At 52.1% G+C, this 25,423-nt stretch overlaps 10 protein-coding genes across 10 annotated transcripts; 6 read left to right on the forward strand and 4 right to left on the reverse strand.

Moving 5' to 3' along the window:
- Positions 1–1,012: 1,012 nt before the first annotated feature.
- CC84DRAFT_1097757 (uncharacterized protein) lies at positions 1,013–2,940 on the reverse strand (the record flags this gene model as incomplete). The annotated part of the gene is made up of 2 exons (XM_018174730.1): positions 1,013–2,426; positions 2,477–2,940. The coding sequence occupies 2 exons, from the start codon at positions 2,938–2,940 to the stop codon at positions 1,013–1,015; spliced, it is 1,878 nt and encodes a 625-aa protein (XP_018033442.1).
- Positions 2,941–3,401: 461 nt separating this feature from the next.
- On the forward strand, positions 3,402–3,972 carry CC84DRAFT_957890 (uncharacterized protein). Its single transcript, XM_018187949.1, has one exon. It carries the CDS (start codon positions 3,555–3,557, stop codon positions 3,840–3,842), a length of 288 nt encoding a protein of 95 aa, XP_018033443.1. The 5' UTR covers positions 3,402–3,554; the 3' UTR covers positions 3,843–3,972.
- A 239-nt stretch (positions 3,973–4,211) lies between these two features.
- CC84DRAFT_1178611 (uncharacterized protein) lies at positions 4,212–4,730 on the reverse strand (the record flags this gene model as incomplete). The annotated part of the gene is made up of 3 exons (XM_018180361.1): positions 4,212–4,228; positions 4,262–4,552; positions 4,652–4,730. The coding sequence occupies 3 exons, from the start codon at positions 4,728–4,730 to the stop codon at positions 4,212–4,214; spliced, it is 387 nt and encodes a 128-aa protein (XP_018033444.1).
- Positions 4,731–7,412: 2,682 nt separating this feature from the next.
- Positions 7,413–10,876, forward strand: CC84DRAFT_1151402 (uncharacterized protein). The gene is made up of 3 exons (XM_018176745.1): positions 7,413–7,811; positions 7,945–8,036; positions 8,083–10,876. The coding sequence occupies exons 1-3, from the start codon at positions 7,585–7,587 to the stop codon at positions 10,548–10,550; spliced, it is 2,787 nt and encodes a 928-aa protein (XP_018033445.1). The 5' UTR covers positions 7,413–7,584; the 3' UTR covers positions 10,551–10,876.
- Positions 10,877–10,982: 106 nt separating this feature from the next.
- Positions 10,983–12,393, forward strand: CC84DRAFT_1125262 (PIN domain-like protein; the record flags this gene model as incomplete). The annotated part of the gene is made up of 3 exons (XM_018175715.1): positions 10,983–11,157; positions 11,205–11,605; positions 11,662–12,393. Coding segments are annotated over 3 exons (1,308 nt in total), but the record flags the coding sequence as incomplete, so codon positions are not given.
- A 1,926-nt stretch (positions 12,394–14,319) lies between these two features.
- On the forward strand, positions 14,320–16,068 carry CC84DRAFT_1097885 (uracil permease; the record flags this gene model as incomplete). Its single annotated transcript, XM_018174740.1, has 2 exons — positions 14,320–14,414; positions 14,463–16,068. The coding sequence occupies 2 exons, from the start codon at positions 14,320–14,322 to the stop codon at positions 16,066–16,068; spliced, it is 1,701 nt and encodes a 566-aa protein (XP_018033447.1).
- Positions 16,055–20,710, reverse strand: CC84DRAFT_1151409 (uncharacterized protein). The gene is made up of 2 exons (XM_018176746.1): positions 20,663–20,710; positions 16,055–20,611 (listed from the first exon to the last, which is right to left on the reverse strand). The coding sequence occupies exons 1-2, from the start codon at positions 20,678–20,680 to the stop codon at positions 16,193–16,195; spliced, it is 4,437 nt and encodes a 1,478-aa protein (XP_018033448.1). The 5' UTR covers positions 20,681–20,710; the 3' UTR covers positions 16,055–16,192.
- A 165-nt stretch (positions 20,711–20,875) lies between these two features.
- On the forward strand, positions 20,876–21,787 carry CC84DRAFT_1166844 (DUF543-domain-containing protein). Its single transcript, XM_018179063.1, has 3 exons — positions 20,876–21,005; positions 21,196–21,348; positions 21,398–21,787. Exons 1-3 carry the CDS (start codon positions 20,913–20,915, stop codon positions 21,452–21,454), a joined length of 303 nt encoding a protein of 100 aa, XP_018033449.1. The 5' UTR covers positions 20,876–20,912; the 3' UTR covers positions 21,455–21,787.
- A 704-nt stretch (positions 21,788–22,491) lies between these two features.
- Positions 22,492–23,089, reverse strand: CC84DRAFT_1219992 (uncharacterized protein; the record flags this gene model as incomplete). Its single annotated transcript, XM_018183124.1, has 2 exons — positions 22,492–22,688; positions 22,744–23,089. 2 exons carry the CDS (start codon positions 23,087–23,089, stop codon positions 22,492–22,494), a joined length of 543 nt encoding a protein of 180 aa, XP_018033450.1.
- A 1,354-nt stretch (positions 23,090–24,443) lies between these two features.
- On the forward strand, positions 24,444–25,332 carry CC84DRAFT_1097315 (CBD9-like protein; the record flags this gene model as incomplete). Its single annotated transcript, XM_018174705.1, has 2 exons — positions 24,444–25,086; positions 25,133–25,332. The coding sequence occupies 2 exons, from the start codon at positions 24,444–24,446 to the stop codon at positions 25,330–25,332; spliced, it is 843 nt and encodes a 280-aa protein (XP_018033451.1).
- Between the last annotated feature and the right edge of the window lie 91 nt (positions 25,333–25,423).

Consider the following 25,423-nt stretch of genomic DNA (forward strand, 5'->3'; position numbering starts at 1 on the left):
AGGTCGGTCATTATCAGCTCAGCAAGCCACAACACCATCTCGTCCTTCGTTTCATCGTAGGATTCGCCACCATATACACTTTGACCGATTGCGCTTCGACTTCGCTATCTATGCTAATGTGGCCTTGTGAGTGCTTAAATTGAAGATCACGTGGGTAAGTCTCTCCAAGGTCTTTGGTACAGTACAATGGTACGTCGGGCAAAAGATTTTCCTAGAGTTGCGCAACAGTTTGGTGTTCAAGGAGATCCTTGCTTGTCACCAAACTGACAAGTTCCAAGTTTTACGCGTAATCAACCAACCGCCTCATCCCAGTGAGAACGATGCCCGACGGAGCGTCCACGTGTCTACGCACAAAATTTTCAACAGAAGAAGAATACTTGGACGCTGTAAAGGTCCGGTCGAAACTCCGTTCATCTTTCTTGGAAGTTACAAATTGAGGCTTTCACCGCTACGTGCCGCCGATCTGCGCTAGTTGACAGATCGGAGACTACAAAACCCCACAGTTGAACCCCACTACGATTGCGACAGATTTATCGCAAGGCTAAAGACGTCTGACAGACAACGTCAACTACTTGAAACCAGCATGACCCTGTATGAGGCTATACTCTCAGATCGGAAACTGCGTTGCATCGATTCAATTCACCTACTCGGGGCTTGGCAAGCGTTTGCGACCGTTAAGCGGAAATACTAGCCACCGAATAGCAACGAACCTCGAGACGGCGACTGAATTCGGCGGTGAGCTGCGCGGAGATGTTTAGCCCACTACCATAGATAGACCCGAGTTGACTCCACATCCTGCCTCGGCATAGTAAAGTCTCTCGTTGTCTACGATGCACCAAATCAAGCATGCGGTGTCGGCGCGAACACCTTTCTAAACTATGACGTAGTTGCTGCCCGTTCCGAGCGATCCTGATGCTACATTCAGAGACAGAAGAAGTTGCGGTCAAGAGTTGGACAGAAGCCGACAAGTCTTGACCAAGTACGAAAATTACTCCTGCTATCAAATGATCCTCTAGGTTCCATTTGCAGGTTGCTCATAAACGACCTCATCAACAGTTGTTGTCAATGTCCCTGTCGCGTTGAAGATGTTCAACATCGCATCGATCTGCAAATGAAACCCGTCTGAGCCAGTCTTCTTGGACGCAGTGACCACACCCGTCTGTTCAATGTCCGAATACCAATCTACCAGATTGTTCCAGGGGTTTGGCCACAGAATAATACTTGTGACATTCTCCCAGCCGTTGAGTACGTATCCGTCTACGTCAGCGTAGTCGCGATAGGTCACAGCGACGCTATCGAAGCTACCAGATTGGTCTTGTGAGGAACTGGAGAGTTCCACATCAGCAAGACCAGAGATCTTGCCGCGCAGAGTGTATTTTCCAGCGCCGGGTCCTCGAGTAGTGTTGAGCAAAGGTGTGCCTGGCGGGAAAGGTGTTGCCCAAGGCAATTGGTCGGGTACGTCAAAGACAGGCGGTACTTCTTGTGGCGCCCGGCTTGTCAGCTTAGCGAGCATGAGTCTATAAACACGCTGACCCTGTGTTGTGGGTACCGGGCAAGGGAGGGGGTTGGTACCTCCGCATTCGCGTCCCGTAACGATAGCTTGCCAATATACCATCTTTGTACCATCGCGCGAGAACGCTGGGTCTGCGCGGGCATTCCAGTTCGGGTCGTTCACCGCCCCATTACCTCCATCTCCTTCAGCGTTGATCTGTTGGCCAAAGTAGTCGCCACGATCCCCATAACCGTCGATGAGGATCGGGTTGAAGAATCGACGGTTTCCGTTGTTGCGAGTTGATGACGCGACAGTCACAGTGACAAGGTCGATGAGAGGTGGAATGTGCCGCAAGCCGGACATGAACATTTGCCGATTAGTTCCACGTGTGTCCAGCGCAACGATCCACTTATTGTCAGCTGAGAAGGATATCGGATCGGTGTACTCTGGGTGCTCGGTCAAGCGACGAACAGCTCCGGTAACGACATGCACAGCCGAGACATCGATGTTGTTGGCTTCATATGTCTCGCCAATGTAGACAATCTCATCGCCTGTCCCTGAGAAACCACGTAGTTCTCCCACGGCAATCACATCATCATGAAACTTAAGTTCGCCTTCTTCCACGGTAAGGTGCTCGCTACGATTCGGATCACGTAGTAGGTTCACGTCGACTAGCTCGTACCGTGGGGCCAAAACATCGCCGGATGTTGGCTCAGGGTTGAACCGGAGACGACCGAAGAACGTGTTCTGTCCTCCTGAAGGTGTGAACGAGCTCCAGCCGAGGTGCGTATCGTCCGGATGCAGACGCAGTTCTCGAGGCGCACCGTTCACATCTGTACCGTTCTTGATAGTAGCCCAGTATATCGGGTAAATATTGGTCCTTTCTGCCGTGCACTCGTCATCGGCTAGCTGAGTCCCATTGCAATCAAGAATACTGATTACAAATGTTAGCGGATTCGGGAATTCCAACCCCGGTGAACTCACTTGTGGCCCCATAATGCCTTGTCGCCACTACGGAACACGTGTGGGGAGTCTAGTTGAGGGTCACGCAACTGCTGCTGGCTTCCCGGAACACCGCAGCTGAGGCACTTCCAAGGATCTCCATGTGCGAAAGTCGTCCCGTCGGCCTTGACCAATATCAAATGATCTCCCGTGTAAATGCTCGCAGGATCAGGTGATGCGGGTGCACCCGTAAACCTCACATTGACGATGACGTTGTTTCCGTCGGTTGTGAAATCGCCTGCTTGAAATCCATCCAAGACACGCAGTATACAGCCTGTGCCCCTGGGATTGACTTGCAAGGTACAGGATCCCACGTCGTCGCTGGGAGCCACCGGTGGTAGTGGGAGTTCACACACCTCAATGGGCTCCGGAGCGGGAGGCGGAGGAATATTGGGAGGAGGACTGATTTGACTTGGGACAGCCGCACCAATGGTCGTCAGAAACATCAGAGCAGTGGGGAAATGCGTGTTGCCGGGCCAGAAGCAAGAAAGTACCATCGCAACAAGTATGACTGCTGCGATGGGTTTCAATGTGTGGGCGGTGAATCTCCATTTGTATGCCCATGGCCAGACTGCATTCGTAGTTCCTTTTCCTCGGTACGACGGGAACCGGAGGTTATCGAATTGAATATTCAACCATGCTTGGGAGCGTTCTTGTGCGGCGTGCGTGTCCAATGGGGGGAAGCCACCGTAAGGACTCTGCATTTCTTGCCCGGGGCCCCAGGTATGCTTCGCACCGACGAACTGATTAGCCATGTGGTACGAATATCTAATTGAATCATACGCTGAATATCATTGAGATTATATCTCAGGGACTCCTAATAGAGGATGGCTCAGTACAGTGTGAATCTCTGATATGCCGTAGGATGGTCTTGAGATTGGGTTTGCCTGTGGATGTTGAGTACTACTGATCTAATTGTGATTAAGACGAGTGGCATCTCGAGCGAACCGTACATGCTTCCACTTGCGGGAATATGGTTAGCATCGTTTGCCAATAATGTTTTCGTCTGATGGTGCAAGTGGCTAACTTCATGGGGCGGGGACTCCCTGTGCGGCGGTAAATGTGGACCTGGTTTCGGGGTTTCCTCCAATCGCAGCGTATATTCATGGCGTATCCGATACGACTATACGGCACGATACGTAACAGGGCTCTCCCAACAAATTGTACATGTGACCTCTTTTCAATAATTATCAATTGCAATGCTCAGACTTTGAAGGCAAAGCCCTTCGACCGATATGTAAATGCGCAGTGGCATTGTTGTCAATCGTGGCTAAGCTGGGTTGGGAGAACCAGGCTTACGTCTAATTACGTTGGTCATACATCTACTTTGTATGTATGTGATCACTAGTGTAAAAGAGATGCGGATTCAACTCTAAGCTCTTATAGAAAGCTTCGAGATACGTAAAAAACCAATAAGTAAGAGGTTAGAGGTCGAACTTCGTCTGACACTGTCACACGGCGAGATGATAGACTGGACATCAATTTCTGGGCCTATGGACAATTTTATGCGCCCGGCTTCAGCCTGAGGTAGCTAAGCAGTAGTTGATGTTGTTGCTCAAGTTTCTGCAGTCAAAATACATCTCCTTGTTTAGCCTTTTGATTGTTCCGAATGCAATCCCTTGAGCTTCCTCGATCGAACGGCAACCGTCGTCTTGCTGCACTTTATACCAGAGGCTGCAGTTCGCAGGAGCACCTTCGAACTTTTCTCTCCAATAGGTTAGCAACTATCTCCGCCTAGAGTAGGAGTAGGATCAGAAGTGCACGTACCAGTAGGCCTGAGCTCAGCTGGGGTTCCGTCATAATCGCCAATAGTGTCTGGGTCACAAGTCCTACCAATGCCGGTCCATCCCATCAAACGACTGGCGAGATTGCTCGCGTAACAAGCAGTAGCGCGACCATCTCCCTGGTTGCCAGACTCTGCGAGGACACCCGAGTTGTACAGGACAAGAGCTTTGTAGTATTTGCTCACATTGCGTAAATTGCCATTCTCGTTGCAGGTATGGTCTCCGTTGGCACACTCGAAAAGACCTGGGTTCTGGACTTTCTCATTCGGTGAAACTGATGTGGGAACGCGGACAAAACCGTCAGACTATTGCTTCATGGCCGCAAGGATGAACTGATGGTCTAAGCCAGATGCTCACGCCGCAGATTCAATACCGGACTTGACGACTGCAACTTCGGCTTCAGAGTTGGGCCCCCACGCGTTAAGACAGCCTGTCTCGTCGAAATTGTTCATCATGACCTCATAGTTGGCAGCCCATCTGCTTTGATCAGGGAGAGCCAGCGTACATTCATATAGGTGAGCTTACAGTGAATCATAGTCGAGCCACTAATCTTCTGTGAGCCAGCGTTTCTCCACTGTTCCATCTACACCATAGATTTTGTAAGCAGGGGGAACTCGCAATCCGAGAGCGCGTGCGTTGTGGGATTCCATGATAGTCGGAGCGGCGTGGGAGACTGCGAACATGCTGCTAGCTGTCATTGGTTAATTCACCGTGGTTCGCTTATTTTGACACTTTGGTGCCCTGTATAAGCTAAAATAGAACCCAAAAAGGTTAAAACAAGCGTACCACAGTGAACTGACCTATAGGGAGCGATGTGTCAACAATCCACGAGTCATGAGCGGAGAGAAGCTCTATATTTGCATGGTAAAGTGGTACAATTACTTTTGCAACGCACAGATAAAGGGCTACTCGAGGCAGTGATGACGGAGACGCGTAGGTATCTGAAAGCCAAGGGCTTGTTCGAGCTGTCCGTATGTGGTCGGCTATTCCTATCGAAGCCGTCATGACGGCAGGAATGGGACATAGGCATGGACTTGGCCAACACGGAAACAGCGCGTACATTTGCGGACAATCTCTCTACGAGGCTTGTCAGTATTGAGGTCGAGGGCGTCCAGTGGGTCACCCGCAATAACGGCGACGTGTTTCAAGCGCAAGTGGTCCGATTATGCTTTGCGCGAGCATGACGACTGGAGTGATGTAGCTTTCGACGTTGGACTTGCGGACCTGAATAATAGGGGTCTGGTGGGCCCGGTGAGCCGTCGGCCAAGCATGGGAGGAAAAACGCCGTCACAAATACCACAGCCACCAAATGGATAATTCTGTTTGAATGCTCGCTATCACGGACTTACATATACCATATATGTAGCCGTATACTCAACCTCTTACCAACCCAAGATCTCTCGGATCTCCTGCTTCGTTTCGATCTGCTTTGTAACGCCACCCCACACATCTATAATTGTCATCGCCACAACCTTCTATAGCGTGTCTCCCCACCCAAGATCGACCGCCTTGGGCGGATCTGGTAATTCTAGCACTCTGACGAAGCTTCTCACTGCATCTGTTTGCTCGTTCCATTGCAGAACATTGTTCAATACATCCAACACTTTTCGCTGAGGTTCAGCTTGTTGGATCTCCCTACCCCCGCTATGGCACAAGACAGGGGATAACACAGTACAGGCAGTGACCGCAGCATGACACCACATCTACTTCCGAGTTGATGCCCGATAGCATGCGATGGCCCCGTTGGGATCTTGTCCTTCAGGAGCCCCATCATGGCGCTTCGGCTGCCGAGTCAGTATTCACTTACCTCCTTCAAGAGCTCCTCTCGGTTCTCTCCTTCCACGCACTCTTGCATTCTTTTCAGTAATATAGCTAGAGTCCCCTCCGGGTGCTTGCTTGGTTCTGACGTGCATGTCTTGTTGCACATCGTCTCTTGGCAGTGATCCACTCCCCTCATCCCAGATGATAGCCACAACTTCCGCGAAGCAGTCGCAGCAACTTCTGGGTGAGAAAGAATGGGATCCGGCATAGCGTTCTCGTTTTGGAAGTGGTGCTTCTTATGCGTCTTGGGATTTGAGGTCGAACTGATGTGGTTTCACTCGCTTGGGCTCAGACTTGTTGGGACCACGATTAGCTAAACTTTCGGATCTTTCAAATTTGATGTGTTGACTTCTTTGGGTCTACCAGCCCTTCCATGCTGTCAACAGTGTAATTATTTGATGGCAAGTTTGTGTGCATCAAACGCGCGATCTTGCATGCAACCGAGGATAAACTAGAGTCAATGCTGATGAGCACCTCCGCATCGTTCTCGTCTCCTAATTTGTGATATCAAGTACATCCTCATATGGCGAATATGCACTGACTCCTGAATTGGTAGCAACGACTTGTGTCGAGGGGTCAAAGGCTTGGCTATAGACGATCACAGCTCACCGAGAGCCCCATCTAGCGCAGCAACGATGTCCTCCAGGTGTTTTGAATTGACAATAGCATTGCAGTCTTGCCGCAACGGGACTGGTAGTCGTTGAATAATTGGTTTTTGCCGCATGGGGTTCTGCTGGTCGCTCATGCTGAATTGTACCTAGGCAGTCGAAGATCGACGCCGCTCAGCTTATGCGCTGAATCTCACCCGCAGGGTTCCGTGGTACACCTTTAAACATTATCGGAACACATTTGACACCATTATTGTAGCCGGATCAACATGGAAGCGCATGTCCGTGCAGGCGCGAAATCTTTCTTCCATGTTCCGGGAGCAGCCGGATAGCATACCTAAACTCATTGTGGCAGCCAGCTGAGTCTGATCTGTAGATCATCGACTTCTAACGTACGACTCCAGAGCCTTTCTGACGTTTTGGTCCCTTCTCTGCCAGTACGCACGCAGGAGTTCGGGCAAGAAATCTCATTACCAGGCGCTACGCTGGCAGTGCAGTTTCTGTTGCAAACATAAGCGAAGTAGCCAGACACATCTCAATGGAAGAGCGCCCGTCAGCCTCATGGTGAGGCCGGGAAGCATGGCTGGTACTATGAACTGTTAGTGCGACCTCTATTTAGTGGGGCTAGCGTTATCGCAGGCGGGAAGGTAAATGGTGCGGAAGAGTGCCGCCCGACGAAACCTTCCGCTGGCTTAATCAAGGCCAAAGTAAAATGGGACTTCGCTGTTGTTGACACACCACTCGTCCTTGATTGCATGGCCCGAGGAGAACCGTCCGGGTGATTCTTGACCCTGCATTTCCCCTTTCCCCGCAATACCAGACGGTCCGAATGTGTGATGGTGAGTGGAGCTAACAAGCACGTGCGGGGTCGTCTTGCATGTCAGACAAGCCCCTCCGCCGCAGTCCTATTTGTGACCGTTCTAGCGAGCGTCATCTCTTCCCTTTTTTCGCCATCGTATCCTGGGTTGCCATCATGAATTTTGTCGACATTCAACCCACATCGTTTCTCGATTACGCGTGGACATCGCCTGCTCAAGCTGGGGCGAATGGGCCGAAATCGGCGACAAGGACGAACAGAAAGCAGAATCGTTGCTGCGACCAGTGGTATGTAACCTCAAGAAGACGCACTTCTCTTGAACATATGCGCCACATATCCACTAGCACACCGGTTGTTTATCGCAAGCTTGCGCATGCGGCGCTACATACGATCTTGAGCATGCGCTGATGTCAGTTACAGTCGAAAAGGGAAGAGAGCATGCGATGCGTCCATCCTAGAAGATGCTTTGTTGAATGGCAACGGAGAAACTCCTACCACATTCCACTACAGCGGTATGACTCTCTTGATCAGTGCACGTGCAGACCTTTAACAATGCAGATGTGTTCGGGCCCCTTGCTCCCTGTGGCAACTGTGAGAAGACGAAGAAGACATGTACATTTGAATGGCTTCGATCGCAGCGAATACTGCAGGCAACGACACCGCAACCAAACCCAACACCACCAGCTAAGAAACGGCGCACCGCGAGCAAGAGCTTGCAAGATCGCAAAGATGCAATCGACCCGACCTGTGGTCAGCAAGCCCCACAGCTGTCCATTGGTTCGGGTCTGGGTGATGGAGCAAGTTACATGCCGCAATCTGAACCCATCAACGTTGGGGTGACCTTCGCCGATTTCCCTTGTGGCATACAATTCAGCGACAGTTTGACTTCTCAGTTTCAATACGACTATGCGCCGACCGATTTCGTATGGGATGACTCGCCTCTGCTTGACTTAATCCCTCCTTGTAACGTCCCAGAACAACCGCATAATGCTCTTCCGATAGAGTGGGACTCGGGAAACGGCTCTTCCACCCACACCACTTCACCAGGGGACGCAATTCCGAACAGCGAAGAGTCGAGTCCAAGCGTGGGTTCGTCCGACGATTCGAAATCACCGCACGAGGTCATGCGCTTACCTCGCAAACGGAGACGGCGCGGTTCTTCCGCGACAAGCGCAATCTCCCATTCTTCGATAGCTCTCACAAATGACTTACTTTCGTCGGCAAACACGGCTTTTTTGGCAGACGGCCTGCTCAGAATTTACCATGATAGCTTTGAGACCCATCTATCCTGCTGGTTGACTGAAAAGACATGTCCGTACAGCAGAGACTGCGATGTATCTCTCCCGGGCAATTGTGGCCCAGACTGGAATCGTATTTACCATCGAGTGTTCAAATTGGACCAATCACCTTCGGTGCGAGGGAGATTGTTGACTATGCCGGAAGATCGAGCTGCATCCAGAGCTTTGAATTTGGCAATCTTCTCGTTTGCATCCCAATGGGCAGTACCAGACGCGAAAACAAGAGCAAGGTATCCATTCCAGATTGATGAGAGGACAGGCTGTATCAGACAGCCTCACCGGACATCCTCGTCTCAGACTGAATTCAACCGTTCTCTTCAGCTCAATGCATGGCACCAAGCTCGCAAAGCAGTTCACGAAGCATCGGATATTGAATCCTTCCGAGTAGTGCTCGCGCATATCGTCTTCTCGTTGACACAAAAGCCAGAGGATGAGTCGGATCATGTCAAATTTTCACCGGGAAGCGAAACGACTGACCCATTGTTGAAGGCAAAGACAGACGAAGATGTAGACATGAAAGCATGCGAAGACCTTTTTTCCAAGCTGGACCTAACGATGAACGATGATGGTCCTCCCCTGTATCTTGAGCAGGGACTCAGACTTATTCACTCGCTACGTTCGAGAATGACAATGGCGGGGGCATTTGGAGGTCGTAGGAAGAAAAAACCACGATGCTGGAAGCATCTTCAAACGAGTGGACTCGAAGCGGCTGATCGAGCGACTGTCGACGTGCTTTTCTGGCTTGGTATAATGTTCGACACGTTGTCTTCAGCGATGCACAAGCGGCCTCTAGTAGTCGCACTCGAGGATAGTGACTTGCCAGCAATTAGGACCATGGTTCGCGACGGTCAGTCCAGCCCAGGAGCACCGATCCCTTCAGATCCGAGAGCAGAAGACCTCTGGGATGACTTGCTGTTCAGACGTCAACGTATGCGAAAGCAACGTATACATGTGAGATGGCCTTGCTCTGAAGACGAAGCTGCATCGCTCTTGTGCGAAGCAGCCCCAATCAAAGTTCTACTCTTCCGCAAAGTGACACGGATCCAAACATTACTAGCTCGTCATGCTCAGAGCGACAAGATCGAGACAGCCGTACACAGCGCGCTAGAAGTATACGAGCATTGGCAAAGAGCTTATGCGCCTTTCCTTCGAGACTGCATTGAGCACCACGAAGAGCTCTCCGAGAGAGTCCAGTCGTGGTACGTCTGTTTGGCCGGCCACTGGCATCTAGCCACACTGCTGTTGGCAGACCTGATAGAAACCATGGACGAGACAGAGTCTGGCCTCGAATCCAGACGCCGTGATAGAGATTCGTTGAAGTTCATCGCCCGGTTCAGAGAAGACAACTGCCGCTCACTCTCAGATATTGCGAGATGCGCATGCTTGCAAGAAAACGGCATCTTGTCACAAACAAAGAGTGGGCTTTTCTCTATAGGACAAGGAGCGCTCCTGTCCGAACCCTGGTCTGACGTTCTCGTGCGCGCTTTTGCAATAGCCGGCGCTGTGCTGATAGAATCTGCGAAAGCGCCGAACGTAGGTAACCTTGGCCAGGACGACGCGTTCAGACGGGCTGGGAACTGTGTCAAAGCTTTGAGCTTCCTTGGACAAAGGTCAGACAAAGCACTCTCAGCAGCGAACTTGCTTACCGAGGAGCTTGAGCTTGGGGTAGAAAGAGGCGATAGTCTCTTTCCTAGCGCGGTGCCAGGCACAGTAGCATGTGCTGGGTGAAGCGTCCACGAGATGGTTGCAGTGTACCCATGGTAGTCTGGATCCCTTGAGATTGCAGCGACATGATGTCAGAACGCCGCGAGCACGCCAGATTAAATTGCAGGAAGGAGTGAGGTTAAGCGAGCTTCCTGACGAGAACGTTGCGAATGATGGATGTTGGGGCGAGACGCGGCGCGGAACAGGTCATGTGAGGTCGCGTGTCCGTGTAAGGAGGAGAACCCGCGCTAGCAGGGGTTGGAGGGAGAACCGCGTGGCGGCTTCCCTAGTTCGCACCGAGCGACTTCCTCCTATCTATTAGCTTGTACTGTGTATAAACATTATCCCGCCCAGTTGTGTGAAACAGAAGACATCCTCAATCGCGCTTTTGCACAGCCGTCATTGCCATCCTTTGCGCTTCGTCGCTCACGCACAGGACGCCCGCGAAGATACCTGATGGGTATAACTGCACTCTGGGACGTGATAAAGGCCGAGGATCACAGTGTGCCAATCGCTCAGCTAGCCGAAGCTCACTTCAAGAAACATGAGCGTCCCCTACGGATTGCTGTCGATGAGGCCGATTGGAGATTTAACAATCTTACTGCACAACAGGTCTACATGATACGCGAGAGTAAGTCGACAAGAAACATTAGTTTCGATGCTGACAGCAGAGTGCAGCCTCCAATGAACCGGCTTTCCAAGGTATCGAGAAATCCATGTTTTACCGCATCTGCCGTCTTCTCACATTGAATGTACAGTTGCTCTTCGTGTTCGACGGCCCAGGCAGACCTTGGAAGCGTGGACGTCGCGGACAAGGTCGAATCAACTACGAAGAGCGAAGATTGCTCAAAGAGCTCCTCAATTACTTACGGATCCCACATCATGAGGCGCCTGGTGAAGCCGAAGCAGAATGCGCTCGTCTACAACAGTTGGGCGTTGTTGATGCTGTCTTCTCGCAGGATTCGGATACGCTTATGTTCGGGTGTAGCATGTTGGTCCGCGACGATCGCGTCGCGAAAGAAAAAGGAAACAATAACCGATCCAAGGAAAACACCAAGAAGAGCGGAACTTCTGTGAGAGTGAGTGCCCATGAGGGTCACTTGCGTATCACTTTTAGATTACTTAACCACTACAGGTCATATATGGACAAGAGATCCAACAGAGACACAGATTTGATCGCGAAGGGCTTGTCCTTTTCGCCATGTTAAGTGGCGGAGATTATGACATCACAGGGCTGCGGAATTGCGGCTCAGCGATGGCAGCTGGGGCAGTTCGCGCGGGCTTGGGCACTTCCCTATGCCAATGCCGGACCAAGACGCACTGTGTTCTGTGGCGGAGCGAGCTGTCAGCTTACTTCCAGACACAGAGAGGCCGTAAACCTGAGATCCCTGCTGACTTCCCTGATATCAAAACCTTGGACAAGTACAACCGGCCCAAAATTTCGACGGATGATCAGCTTCGCAACCTGCGCGGCTTGCGACATGGTTGGAATGTTCCTATCGACGAAATGAAACTACTAGAGTTGACTAGCTCCCGCTTCAACATCTGGGGCAAGCTTTATATGAATTGGGTCGGGCCGGTCCTTCTCACCAAATACTTGGTCTCCCGAGACTTGACATTGCCAAAGGAGAATGTGCATCAGATCAAAATTACAAAGCAGGGCGCGAAGAAAGACATCGTTCAAAACGTTGCGCCACCATTACTGAAGTCACTAGCGTTCTCTCCTTTTACTCTTACGACTCTTATCCAGAAAGACTTTGAAGGTGATCGAGCCGGCTACTGGACGAGCAAGATGCAAGACCCTTTCGAGCCGGATTGTACCGTTAAGGCAGACATTCCAGTGTATCTCCTAGAGAGGGTTTTGCCCCTAAGTGTGCTAGACCCGCCACCAGCGCCAAAGAGCACCCCACGCAAGCGCAAGAGACGAGCGGAAGATGATGCAAGGGACACCACATCGACCGTTGTTGCATCTAGAAGATTGCCCGCATCCGTGAACAGGTGGATCATCACAGAAAGGGGAGGCTCGATTCCGTCATATTTAGATGCCCCTGCAAGCGGTGGATCCAATTTGCCAGAGGCAACGCATGTTCAACACCGACCGATTCCCCGTTCGATGCCTTCTAACGTTGAGTATGTCAGCCTGCTCTCAGATTCAGAAGAGGAGATATTGCCACTGCAAGGGCACTCAAGTGTAATAGAGCCCGGTGCCCTTCAACCAGACTCTGAAGATGGCGATGGAGACTTGGTTGGAGCAACCCGGCTCCGTCTGCAGGAATCTGATTTATTGAAAGCAATGAGTTTGCCAGACCAACAAAATTGGCGCAGTGGGCGCAGTGGTCTGCCGAGGGAGGAGAGGGAGGCTGCGCCTAGGAACTCCTTTCAACAGTCACCTCTTCGAAAAGAGTCGAGGATATCCAACTCCGCTAGCGAAATCCAATCGACATTGAGCAGGGTACCCGTGAGTGATGGCCCACGTAGTGGTCAGACGAGACCACCTTCGACTGCCGTGCTGCTTCCAGTTGATCTTGCGGAAGATGTTCACGAGCCAAGTGCAGCAGATATCAGAGCGGCTCGCCTACGATTTTTCGGCCCTGACAAACCCTCAATAATAAGGCCTGATCAAGGTTCTTCGGCAATGACAGGCGCTCTACCACCAGCAAATCTAGGAAGGATTACGTCTCGATCGATTCTATTGGATATCGAGACTATCGATCTTACCTGAGTCTGACCATAGTGATGCTCGACGGCTTTCAGTGGTGGGTGCGACCGAGATGATTTTCCTTTTGAGCAAGAGACTGCCGCAAGATAGATAGCCTTGGAGAAGCTTGGAAAAGAGACCCGCAGAATAGGAACGCGACGAGCATTGTTGTTGCGCCCCACCTGCCACTAGATAATTTGGTGTGGCAGCTCCTTACGAGATCTCATCGAGTCAAATAGATACTAAGCACTCGTAACGGCTTCTTACTGGCTGTTCCATCGCCGCGACGCACTCCACAACGCCTATCGTGGGCTATTCCTGTTGCGCATTAGCCCTTCACGTCCCAAGTGTAACATCGCGCGTGCGGTGCCCAGGGAAACGCGCCATCTTAGATAGAGAGCCTCTTCCCTATATGCACGGGCTTTTTGACATGTTTCTATCGAGTCACAAGAGCCCTTGTGTCGTCGCCGACATCGTATCTGCTGACATTGTCATGAGGCATGCGGAACTGCAGGATGTACTAACAGGGTCCAGCGGGCGGATCTGCTCTGCCTCTCGGCAAAGCGAGCCTCGTGGGAGTGCTGGCGGGCACTATCACTCGTCCGATAAGGCTGGCGGGACGCTCCGCGTTATGCGACCCGAGACCAGCGTCCACGTTATCACTATCATGCCTCAACGTACACAACCGCTTGTTGTTATATCTGTCGCATCTGCACACCTCACGTCAAATATGCGGTGGAGCAAGCACATCCAGCCCAGGTCGACCCCAGGTCAACCCATGATAATCTACTGCAGTGCTACTATTCCTAAATCGCGATTTCGTTCTGGTAGCCTACTAGCCCACTTACTGGGGCCCATATGGATCCACCAGAGCACGAGCCGTTGTTGAACGGCAGCGAAACAAGAGAACAACCCCACACAGGCTCTTCAGGACCATTTCCCCCACGTTATTCTCTTACTGCAAACGACAGGGGGTATGGCTCGGTTGTATCGCGCGGAAGTAGCAGCTGCAATTCTTTATATAAGAACGCACCAGTCGTTGCACTACATGAGGTCCACGACAGCGACGAACCGACGTGCCTCCCTTGGAACATCATGGAGAAAGTCAAAAGATCTAGGTTTGCTCAGTGGGCGAACAAGCTCGCTGTGGAGAATGATCAAAATCTGACTACCGCGCAGCTCATGCTTTAGTAAGTGTAACGCATACATCTCACGAGTGTGAACTTATTTTTACACAGCAACCATGACTTGAAGCCAGTCGAACACGAACGGAGGCAATGGGGGGCCTGGAATTTTGTAGGATTCTGGATTGCCGACTCGTTCAACATCAACACATGGATGATCAGTGGCAGCAATATTGCGGATGGACTGTCATGGTGGCAGAGCTGGATCTGCGTGTGGCTCGGCTACTCTATCGCCGCCTGCTTCGTATGCCTCACAGGCCGGATCGGTGCCACGTATCACATCTCCTTCCCGGTGGTCAGTCGCTCATCCTTTGGGATCTGGGGTGCGCTATGGCCTGTCTTCAATCGAGCAGCCATGGCCTGTATCTGGTACGGAGTGCAAGGATGGATTGGTGGAACCTGTGTCTACCTGATGATCCGCAGCATCTGGAACGATTGGCGCGATGATACTGGCGACGGTGGCATCAAAAACGGCATTCCCAACTCAGGTACCAACACCGTTGCTTTTGTTTCGTTCTTCCTCTTTTGGGCCGGCTCGCTCCCCGCTCTGTGGTTTCCAGTGCACAAAATTCGCCATCTCTTCACGGTCAAGGCCTTCTTCGTGCCCGCTGCAGGCGTTGCCTTCTTCATCTGGGCTGTTGTCCGCGCAAAGGGTATCGGTCCAATCGTACATCAGCCAGGAGAAAAGCATGGCTCCGCCCTCGCTTGGTTGATGATCAGGGGAATAATGTCTGCCATAGCAAACTTCGCAACCCTCATCGCCAACGACCCGGATTTCGCACGTTTCGCCCGCAAACCAAGCGACGCATTTTTGCCCCAGCTCATCACTATTCCTGTCGGCTTCGCTATTACTAGCTTCATCGGCATCATTGTCTCTTCTTCTTCCACCGTCATTTTCGGCGGCCAGCCCATCTGGAACCCGCTCGACCTCCTCGAGAGCTTCCTCAACGAAAACGGCGGCTCCGCCCAGCGCTTCGGCGTCTTCCTCATCGCCGCGGCCTTCACCCTTGCCCAACTCGGCACTAATATCGCCGCCAACTCCGTCTCCGCAGGCACAGATATGACAGCTCTGGCGCCCCGCTGGCTCACCATCCGCCGCGGCAGCTACGTTTGTGCGCTCGTCGGCCTCGTCATGTGCCCCTGGCACCTCCTCTCCAGCAGCAACAACTTCACCACGTACCTCTCCGCGTACTCCGTCTTCCTGTCGTCCATCGCCGGCGTCATGGTGTGCGACTACTACATCGTGCGCAAGGGCTACCTCCAGATCCACGACCTGTACTCCGGCAAGAAAACCGCGCCATACTACTTCACGTACGGAGTCCACTGGCGCGCGTACGCGGCGTACATCGCGGGCATCGCTATCAATGTTGTTGGCTTTGCGGGTGCAATCGGCCGCGAGGTCCCCGTTGCCGCGCAGCACATTTACGACTTGAACTATTTTTGCGGGTTTGGTGTTGCAGCGGTGGTGTACTGGAGTTTGTGCAAGATGTCGCCGATCCCGGCGACGAGCCATACATGGCTGGAGGTTGGGGACTTGATTAGCGATGATTTCAATGCAAATGCTAGTGATGAGGAGGGGCGGTATGATGAAGAGACCATGGCGGGTGGCAGTGGGAAGGACGCGCTGAGGAAAAAGATATTCAGCGAGGATAAGAACTGAAAGAATTGTTCTGTATAGAGACTGAAAGTATGACAAACCCAGGCCTGTTGGCCACCTTCGTAGTGGAACCTACTATTGCGCAGGAAATAAGCGCATTCACACACTACGCAAGTACTGTCCCGTCTCACCGCTCCTCTTTGACTTTCCTCTCCTTCCGTCCATGCACCCTCACCCACTCTCCCCAAACGCCCCTCCAAACATCCCTCTCACTTTTTCCGAGTCCCGCAAACATACCATCGATAGCATCCTTGTTCAGTTGTCCCACACTCACAATCTCCCAGATACCGGGCATAAGCTTCTCTCTGACTTCTGCATCCAGCCTGCCGTACAACTGGAACCGACAGAACGAGCTGAGCAGCGGATATACGTACTGCGAAGCGTATTCGCGCGCGGCCTTGATAGGGTCATTGAGAGTCGTTGCGCTTCGCGTGCGCTGGACAGAGGATTGTGTTGGCGAGCAGAGCGTGCTGACTAGGTGGGTGTACTGTGCTGCGTTGGTGGCCGTAAGGCGAGTGGGGTTTGCGGGCGATAGGGAGTCGAGCCAGGGAGGGAGAGCAGCGCCGCGGTTGAGGTTGGGGATGAAGAGACAGAGGAGGAGCCCCTGAAGTAAGGGCAGAAGCAGGTGGAAGCGGCCTCCAAGACGGCTGCGGTGGAGGAGCAGGACGAGGCGCGCTGTCTCGCAGAGGCGCGCGTATATTGCGGGCGCGTGCGCAGGTGAGAGTCGGGAGCTGCTTCTTGTAGCAAGTTTCAGGAGGGCCATGAGGACGCACTCGATGTTGTGTTGTGAAGTCATGTTGGGCTTGTGGAGAAGGATCGTGTTGACGTTGTCGAGCAGCGTGTTAAATGCTGCATCATCTCGGACCTCGTTCAGTCGAGCGCAGATCTCAGGTAACAGAGCCATCTGTTGCGCCTTCAGATCAGACTCGATTTCCTCTTTGTCATCCATGGCAAATACTACAACGTGAAGCAGCTGGTAAGCGATTTGAGGAGGGATGTCGTCATCCGCAAGCGAGATACAGCCATGCGCAAGGTGTAACTTCTCCGAGACATTGAGAGGAGCCAGGGTGTCTCTCAGGCATTGCAGAACATGCGTGTTGTCTGTCTGTGAAGACTGTTTCCAGAGCAAACTCGCAGCAAGCTCGAACAGCCTCGGCGTGCCACCGCTGAGCTTGTGGAGGTCAAACTTGGCTATGGTGACCAGCACGGTAGGCGACATATTGTCTTGTACCTCGGAGACGGTCGAAGATTTCTTGAGTGTGCTGTCGAGAGAGTATCGGTCATTCATCCATCGTCTAAGGTTCTCTTGTACTGCTTCGAACAGTGTGTCGTCCTTGCGCAACACTGACAGAGGTATTTGATTGTAAGCACGTAACACAAATTCTTGCGAGGAAGCCCACTTGCTTAGGGCTTTAAAGAGAAATTCCAGATACTGCGAAAGAGGGATGAGGGATTCTGATGCGTGTGTTGCAAGCAGTGTTCCGTTAAGCACAGCAAGCCTTGCCGGCGAGTACGTCTTTGGCTTTTTTAAGGAAGCAGTGATCTTCTCTTCGTATTGCGTAAAGAAGACTTTGTTCTGTGCCTGATCTTTGTTCGGCAGGAGGTGGCCAAGCGTGAGTTCTACCAGGTTTTGTAGTAGCTGGATAGCGGGAGGCACTTCTAATTCGACTTTATGCAGAGCTTGTGCAATGTTGAAGAGCGCATTTCCATCTGACGATATTTTCGCGGTGGCATTTGGAACCTGCATCAAGTTGACCATGATGTTCAGAATCGACGCTGCAATGCTGGGCGAGGTTGTAATTAACCCCAGAAGTTTGTCTAGTGCAGCCTCTCTCTGCTCTCGTGAGAGAGATGACGGAGAGATATGTAGAAGAGCACCCAAAGAGGCCGCGCGTAAATTCTCGCCCGACTGATCTAGGGCGTTCAAGAGCACGGAAACAAAAGATGCTTCAACGACAGCGTTGCCCTGCTTAAAAATTGAGACCGAGAGTGTCTCAATGAGTGGACCGCCCAGTTCGATATCGAACCCTGACACGGTTTCCACCAAGCGAAATAGGATCTTTTGGGCAGTGTCCGCATCGAAAGGAGCCAGTAGCTGCGCATACTCGATGCAGAACAGCTCGATAGTTGTATTCAACTGCTGTGGTTCCATCTGCCCAGGGGTCATGGCCTTCAACGTCTTTTGCAGCCTCTTCTGGATAACGTCTCTCGTGTCTGGCAAGGTATGGAGGAAGTCGCAGGCAACGAAGACGAAGATGGCAGCAGCCGTCCGACAAGACGATGGGACATGTCTGTTGGGGTCTTCCTTGCGCGCTGAGTCAACATCATTAGCTGCTCTGTCCAGCAAAGCTTCGATGAACTCTGTTTGAAGAGCTTCAGAGCCGTGCAGATGGATCGGCCACAGATGCCTCAATAGGAAACAAAGAGCTGTCCAAGACATTTCAAGAGCTGTGGACTGGCTTGGACCATCGTGCTGAACCCACGCTTGGAAGACCTTCCACGCCGTGAGCATTGTTGGCTGTAATGCATCAATGGCCTCGTCCGATTTGATGGATCGAAGGATTGCTTGAGTGATGACAGCACTGCTCAGAGCTTCTATTGGATTTTTCTTTGTGTATTGCTCTAAGCGTTCAGCATGCTTTTGGAACAGGGTCGTGATCTGCGTGAGCGTTAAGGACTGCTCGAACACTTCGGCCAAGGCTAAAAGCAAGTGCCGGTCCTGCCAAACTCGTGGATGCAGCTCTGCCAGTGGGTCTCGCTTGGCAAGCACCGTTCTGCGCAGCTCCGTGTCCCACAGTTCTATGAACCCTAGCAGCTGACGATTCCTTGAGAACGCGTGTAGAACAGGTACGATGATCTTTTTCACCGCGTTTTCTCTTGAGAAAGCTTTTGTTTTCTGGACTGCAGCAGCAATCACTGGTTGATCGTTATCGACTTCCATCCCATCGTCATCGTGTAGCTCAGGACTCTCAAACTTGGCCGTGGAGATGTGCTCAAATAGGAACGCGGCGAGATCATCTGGTCTTTCTTCAGAAGACGATTTCGCTGCTTTTGGGTCGGCCAAGAATATGGACGAATCGTTCTCTACTAGGGCTGCAATAAGAGACCAATTTACGGATGTTTCCTTGTGTAATGGGTATTTGAGACCAGAATGGAACCAAAAGATATCCCTGAGAACCTGCGTATCTATGCTGACATCGTATGAAGCCAAGATAGTAACACACGCCTCAACTGTGGCTATGGAAGCACTCGGAGCTGCGGACTCTGGGGGGGACAGTTCGCACCCTACACACTGAGAAAGAGTCGTTAGTGAAGCCTGGATCCATGGCTTTTCTGTCGTCCTAGTTTTTGGCGAGCGCGCTGGTGACGAGCGTATGACAAGGTGAAGCAAGTGTGGGACAGCGGCAAATAAGGGCGCAAAATAGACCGGTATTTCCACGCCGCTATCTTGGATTTGGGCAGCCTGCAGCAACTTAGCACTGAGCGGTGCCAGACTGCTGGAAAGAAGCTCGGCCTTCCCATTATGCCGCGGGGTGTCTTTTCCGCTTCGGTCGTTGAAGAAGGCCGTCCGCGAGGGAATAAGAACATGCTTAGCAATAAGCCGATCTAGAACTGACAAAGTGTTACTGAAATTGGAAGAGTCAGACCCGCTCTTTCTTGCTTGGTGTAATGCTTGCGAAAGAAGCAGGCTCGGTATCAAGCATTCTGTCGAGAACTGGTCCACGGACGCGCCAGTGTTATCCTTGGTGTCGATGGCGCGCAGCTCCCAGATGTCCACAATCAAAGATAAGTCCAAATGATCGAAGTGAGCAGATGTCCTCTGTGTTGATGAGTGAATCCGCAAAACAGCATTCAGCCAATTTTTGAGGACCCTCGCTGCCTGTGCGCTCTCCGCCCTTAACACCATTTTCATGTGCTCCGACTGGATAGATTCCTCCCTCTTTTCCTGCGCATTGCCTTTGTCTTTTATCGAGCGCACTGTAGTGGCCAGAGCTTCAAACAGTGTTACGGAGCCGCTGGACTCAAGGGCAGCTCTCTTGGAAGGTGTGCTCGCGCCAGAGCCGCGTTTCCGTTTGCGTGAGGGCTGCGGATCTTCCTGTACCGTCTCGCTCGAGTCGTCTCGCGGGTGGCTTCCCTGTGGTATCGGCTCTGGCTGGATCACGGCATCGTCACTATATCTCTCTTCGAGAACTCTTTCGAGGATGGTCAAAAACCCTGCGTCTCTCAGATGCGGCGCGCACCGTGACACCGGAAGCACCTCGATCATCCAGTCAAGTAGCTTCCATGCCTTCGTGCTCGCCCGCACTTGAGCGCCACCATCTGCGGTGTCTTTCAGTTTCTCGAGGATCCACCGCAAAACCCAATCTGCCCTTGCGCCAACAATGCGCTTGGCAATCTTTGAGCGCGCTTCGCCTGTAAGCGAGTCCCAGTCATCAGGAAGGCCAATGATCTGCGTGGCCTGGTGTATTTGCTCGTTGAGATCGGAGAAGGTCTGGTTGATGGCTTGCAACCGCGGTCGAGTCGGCGCCGGGAGGCTCGTGGGAGCCTGTGACATACTGTTAGAACATGAGAATCCATAACGTGACTGGCAACAAACCTGGGTCGCCGTGGCCATCTTATCCTCTCACCTTTGTCAAGAAGGTGGTGTCGCGACGCAGAGGTTGCGGCGGGGAGCTCTTTCCTCTTGAAAAATTAGCGCACGGACGCTTTCGTTCCTTCCCAGCTCGGGCTCTCCCGAAGCTTTTCCGCACCGACGCCAGGCACAACGCACCCCCATCCCGCGTCATCTCTCACAAACACGTCGAGCAAGGCACCGCAAAGCTCAATTGACCGACTCCACAATCGTCATGGCCGACAAGACCCCCGAACCCACTGCGCAGCCCGTTGCGCCCATCCCGCGCACCACCCGCCCTATGAGTGAAGCTCTTCTCAACGAGAAGGTACTACACCCGCGCCGACCATTATCAAAATCCTCCTCCGACACTGGCCTGGAGTTGCGCGAGTGTTCTCATGCCAGCCTAGGGCCTCCCGAGCGTCAATGGCGGCCTTGTGAAGCTCACGCGACTCCATCCTCGGGATCTTGGAGCTTTACCTTCCGTACTAGAATCGCATGCTAACCAATGTCTACAGTGGGATCGCTGCCTTTCTTCTATGCTCATTCGATCTGGACTCGGCGTCGGCTTCGGTGTCGTCTTCTCCGTCCTCCTCTTCAAGCGACGCGCCTGGCCCGCATGGGTTGGCCTCGGTTTCGGTGCCGGACGGGCCTGGGAGGAATGCGACGGCGTAGGTGGATACAATGCAAAGCAACTTTCTTGAAGCTAATATGCAGCAGTCATTCAAGAGGGCAGCGGCACCCCCGAAGGACGGACTCCGAGTCATTAGGCCATAGATTGAAAAGTGCGAGCGTGAGAGAGTAAGGTGAAGCAGGGCGCTTGAACCCTGTGCACGAAACGATGTACAGTAGTGCGTGGCTATAGACGCTTTTCAGCTTTCCGGAATTTCATATTGTACATTTGACATTCGAAAACGCGCTCATCGGGTCTCTTTTGGAATGGCAACGCATGTTTTGCTAACATATGCTTACGCCCCGATATGTCTTCACTCCCCCGTCTTTCCCCCTTCCTCGACTTAATTTACCCAATATTTTTCTATCAATAGCTAGGCAGCATTTTTGATACTGCGCTGGGAAGGGACATGCTAGCTCTACAGTGGCTTAGTTAACCATGGACGCGTTGCCCTCTTTCTACACCTCTTTCTACGTTCACCGCCACCACCATGGCCGAGATACACTTGAGCAGGCGATTATGGCTGCAGCTCAGAACGCTTGCGCACCGTACTCCGCAACATCATCTCTCAATCAGACACAGCGCGGGATCTAGCATCAGCAGAGCTGCTCGCTCCTCCTACATCCGCCAAGAACGAAGCTTCAACACGTTCGAAACGTAAACGCGATTCACAAGCTACGGTTCGCTTTCTTGTATGCCACCAGTGTAAACAAGAGTACGATACAGCGAACCATGGCCCTCAGAGCTGTAAATGGCTTCCAGGTACATTTCTTCCTATCTATCGCATAGATATCGCGCGTAGCGAATGGCAAAGAAGGCGTGACACATGGCAACTGATTGACCGCAAGTCATTGCGAGTTCGATGAGTCATCAGATGTATGGGTCGACGTTTGGGGGTGAATTCAAAGAATTCGAAACTTATACGGAAGAAGCTCGTCAGGAAACGCTAGAAGGGTTCTCTTGGACGTGCTGTGGAGCGGAAGTGAATCGGCCTGAGTGTAAGGTGGAACCGCATAAATGAAGCAGGGGAGATGATGGATGGAGGATCATTGCGAGCCGAAATGCGAAGAGGCGAGCGCGCCATTGATTTTGGCGTCGACATACACTGGGGCACTCATCTGACTAGGCCTTTTCTCACTCTTCAATACCTCCTCCGCTTAGCCTCTTGCGGTCGATGAGGCCCCTTCCTGCACCCAGTCTTGTCCCCAAATCGGTCACAGCAACTCCACAGGAAACCCTCCGGGTACTCTTTGCGCATGGCTTCAGTGTTTATCGTTCCGTGACAGCGCTCGTCATGGTCTGCCCAAATATCTCCCTCCCAGTCTACCTCAAGTTCACCTGTGTGAGAAGATTCAGATTGTTGTGCTCGATGCAGGTACACTTAGCAGCTTACCGTCATGATAGATACATGAGGTTTTAGTGTTGACCAAAGAATCATACTCTTTGTCGCACTGTTTGCAGACCTCATATCGTTTACGTTTATTTCCTAGTTGGGGAGCCGGGCCCTCCGGCATGGGGAACCTCCGCTTTGGCGGGAGCTCAGCTTCCGATGCTGAAGCATCGTCCTCTGAGTCGCCCACATCGAGCTGCTGACTCTCGTCCACGAGGAGTTTCTGATAGGTCGCCGTGAAGGTGGCACGTTGCTCAAGGCAGAGCGCAGTCAACACCTCGCGGAGCCGGTCTGGGGTAGCAGCTTGGATGGCGCCGAGAAGCTCGGAAGCTCGCTTAGTTTCTGCCATTTTGGTGGGTTCTTGTTGAGGAGGAGGAGAATTGATAGTTTCTAAAAGATTGATGATGAGCAGAAAGGGTTCACGTCCAAGGCTAGGACGCATGTGCACGCGTGGAAACAGTTGACGACGCGTTGAAGGAGTCCTTGCCGGTTTAGGATGGCGTAACGCGGGGAAAGTCACGGGGTCAGCTCTTCCTCTCGCTCAAGATCTCCGAAGACATTCATCTCTATCGACCATTGAAACGACCCCCAGAATAACTAACAATTCTTGCATATATCCCCAGGAAAACCTTATCGGAGTATATTGCCTACGTTGATGCGTTCGAGTTGTTCCACGCAGTCTGCGCCGGTGATAGTGGCAATTATCATGAAATGAAGCTGTTACTGGGCGAGTTCTATCTCAAGCTTCAATATTTTCAACGCATCACACGAACCAAGCAAAGTTGTACGAAAACATCCGCTACGCAGAGACTATCTAACATCCACTGGATATTTCATTGAAACGAGTCTAGAAAAGTAAGCGACGACGCCCTTTCGTCAGGAACCTGGCGCGTACGCGCGATAGAACGAGGACGGTGTTCTGATGCCACAGGCGGGCTTGGGTCCGAAGCCCTGGACCTTCTGTCACATCTAAAAGGCTTGCAGATGTATCAACACAATCATTTTGGGCAAAGTTCTCGAAACCTCCCCAGTTTCTCTGACATGCCAAGCTTTCCGTTTACAATGCCTTAGGTATCTCGAAACGAACTATTCAGCGGAGTTCGAGACGCCAAGAAACATTCATACTCCATATCATCTGATCGCATAGACTGATTGGTTGGAAATGGTCACACCCACTGTCGCGTGCCTGATTACTATGTTCAGCGACTACATGAATCGTCGCACAGACCATTAGATGCTGTCAAGCCTTTGCAAGAGCTTGGTACAGCTGTGACGGGAGCTGCACGCGAGGTCATGGTTGCTGCATCGCAGAAAGCGGGCGGTAAATGGCTTGTTTGAAATCATGCCGGTTTCCCGTGGCTTGCAAGATGTGGCTCAAGGCTGAGCCGTCAACGAAGACGTCCACCGTCTCATTGGCTGGCTTCGCTAAGTCTCAACTTCCGTCAGGTTGGAGAGGATGGTATCCGCTCGGGAGCGGCAAGGCTGTGTGTCAAGGCGTGTTAAAGCCTGATTGAAGACGCCTAATGTGGAGAACCACTGCAATGCGATTGTTCCGCAGACTGTGTATAAGAGGACATGGGCGCTTGTTCACCAAAGGATACCCCAAGTCAAAAGCTACTCCAGAGCTCATTTGCTTTCTCGATAAGCTCAAAACTTCGTTGTCGATTCACTATTTATCAAGATACCTCTCTTCTTGACACACAATGCCTCACATCCTCTCGACAGAGCGTAACTTGGGCCGTACACGCCGAGCCAGACGTATTCCTTCGAGGCGATCCGGGAAGAGGAATGTCACTTCAAGCCTCCTACCAATCTTGCTTCTCGCGAGCTCAGCACACGCTGCCAACCAACAGACCTCGTCTTTCGCCGATCCACTGACGGGTATAACCTTCCAACGCTTTCTCGGTGCTAGAACGGGGTTCTCTTTTGGCATAGCCTTGCCCCAGAACCCATCTACAGACTTCATCGGTCAGATGTCCACACCCATGCCCAATCGGAAAGGCTGGGGTGGTGTTGCTCTCCAGGACGACATGGAGGGTCCGCTGCTGTTGTGCGCTTGGCCCAACGGTGATAAAGTCGTATCTACATTCCGTGTGGCGAAGAACGAGGACGACAGTCCGCCCGTAGTGACGGGGAACTTCAGCGTAGTGCAGATCGACCAGGGCACTGTTGTCAACGATACACATATGACTTTCACCTTCTTATGCAAGAACTGCATAGGTGATTCCCGGACTACATTCACGGCACAGGATACAGCGGGCGACTTTGGGATGGGATGGGCGCTGGCCGATACCGCTGTGAGCGACCCTGCAGACCCAGCTGCTGTGTTGGGGTTTCACAATGTCGGTAGGTTTATTGAGTTACGTTAAATGTATCGTACTAAACTTTCTAGGCTTCGATGAGTTCACAGCCTTCTTGAGCCAAGCCAGAAGTCCCCTTTTTGGAGAGTGGGCGTTACTTGCTGGTGCACAAGGCGCTGCGAGTAACGGGTCGACGACACCTATTCCTGTAAACCCCCCAGGAACTACTACTGGAGGAGGAGGTGGTGACGACAGCGATGATGAGGCGGATAGCGATGACGAAGATGACTGAATTTTGCTTGTAAAGTTTGGAAGCGTCCCTGTAACGGACTCCTTCCGTCCGGGACACGTCTACTGCCTACATCCAGTTAGGTTTTCGGCTC

The sequence above is a fragment of the Paraphaeosphaeria sporulosa genome, assembly GCF_001642045.1.
Source record: "Paraphaeosphaeria sporulosa strain AP3s5-JAC2a unplaced genomic scaffold CC84scaffold_8, whole genome shotgun sequence".
Taxonomy (NCBI): domain Eukaryota; kingdom Fungi; phylum Ascomycota; class Dothideomycetes; order Pleosporales; family Didymosphaeriaceae; genus Paraphaeosphaeria; species Paraphaeosphaeria sporulosa.

What these genes read in the sequence shown, in the direction of transcription:
- CC84DRAFT_1166844 (XM_018179063.1), top strand. Translation starts at nt 20,913, where the DNA reads ATGGCCGACAAGACCCCCGAACCCACTGCGCAGCCCGTTGCGCCCATC. An exon ending in AAGCTCTTCTCAACGAGAAG is followed by an intron (nt 21,006 to 21,195) that starts GTACTACACCCG and finishes CAATGTCTACAG; the next exon opens with TGGGATCGCTGCCTTTCTTC. An exon ending in CCTGGGAGGAATGCGACGGC is followed by an intron (nt 21,349 to 21,397) that starts GTAGGTGGATAC and finishes AATATGCAGCAG; the next exon opens with TCATTCAAGAGGGCAGCGGC.
- CC84DRAFT_957890 (XM_018187949.1), top strand. Translation starts at nt 3,555, where the DNA reads ATGTGGACCTGGTTTCGGGGTTTCCTCCAATCGCAGCGTATATTCATG.
- CC84DRAFT_1151402 (XM_018176745.1), top strand. Translation starts at nt 7,585, where the DNA reads ATGTCAGACAAGCCCCTCCGCCGCAGTCCTATTTGTGACCGTTCTAGC. An exon ending in AATCGTTGCTGCGACCAGTG is followed by an intron (nt 7,812 to 7,944) that starts GTATGTAACCTC and finishes TGTCAGTTACAG; the next exon opens with TCGAAAAGGGAAGAGAGCAT. An exon ending in TACCACATTCCACTACAGCG is followed by an intron (nt 8,037 to 8,082) that starts GTATGACTCTCT and finishes TTAACAATGCAG; the next exon opens with ATGTGTTCGGGCCCCTTGCT.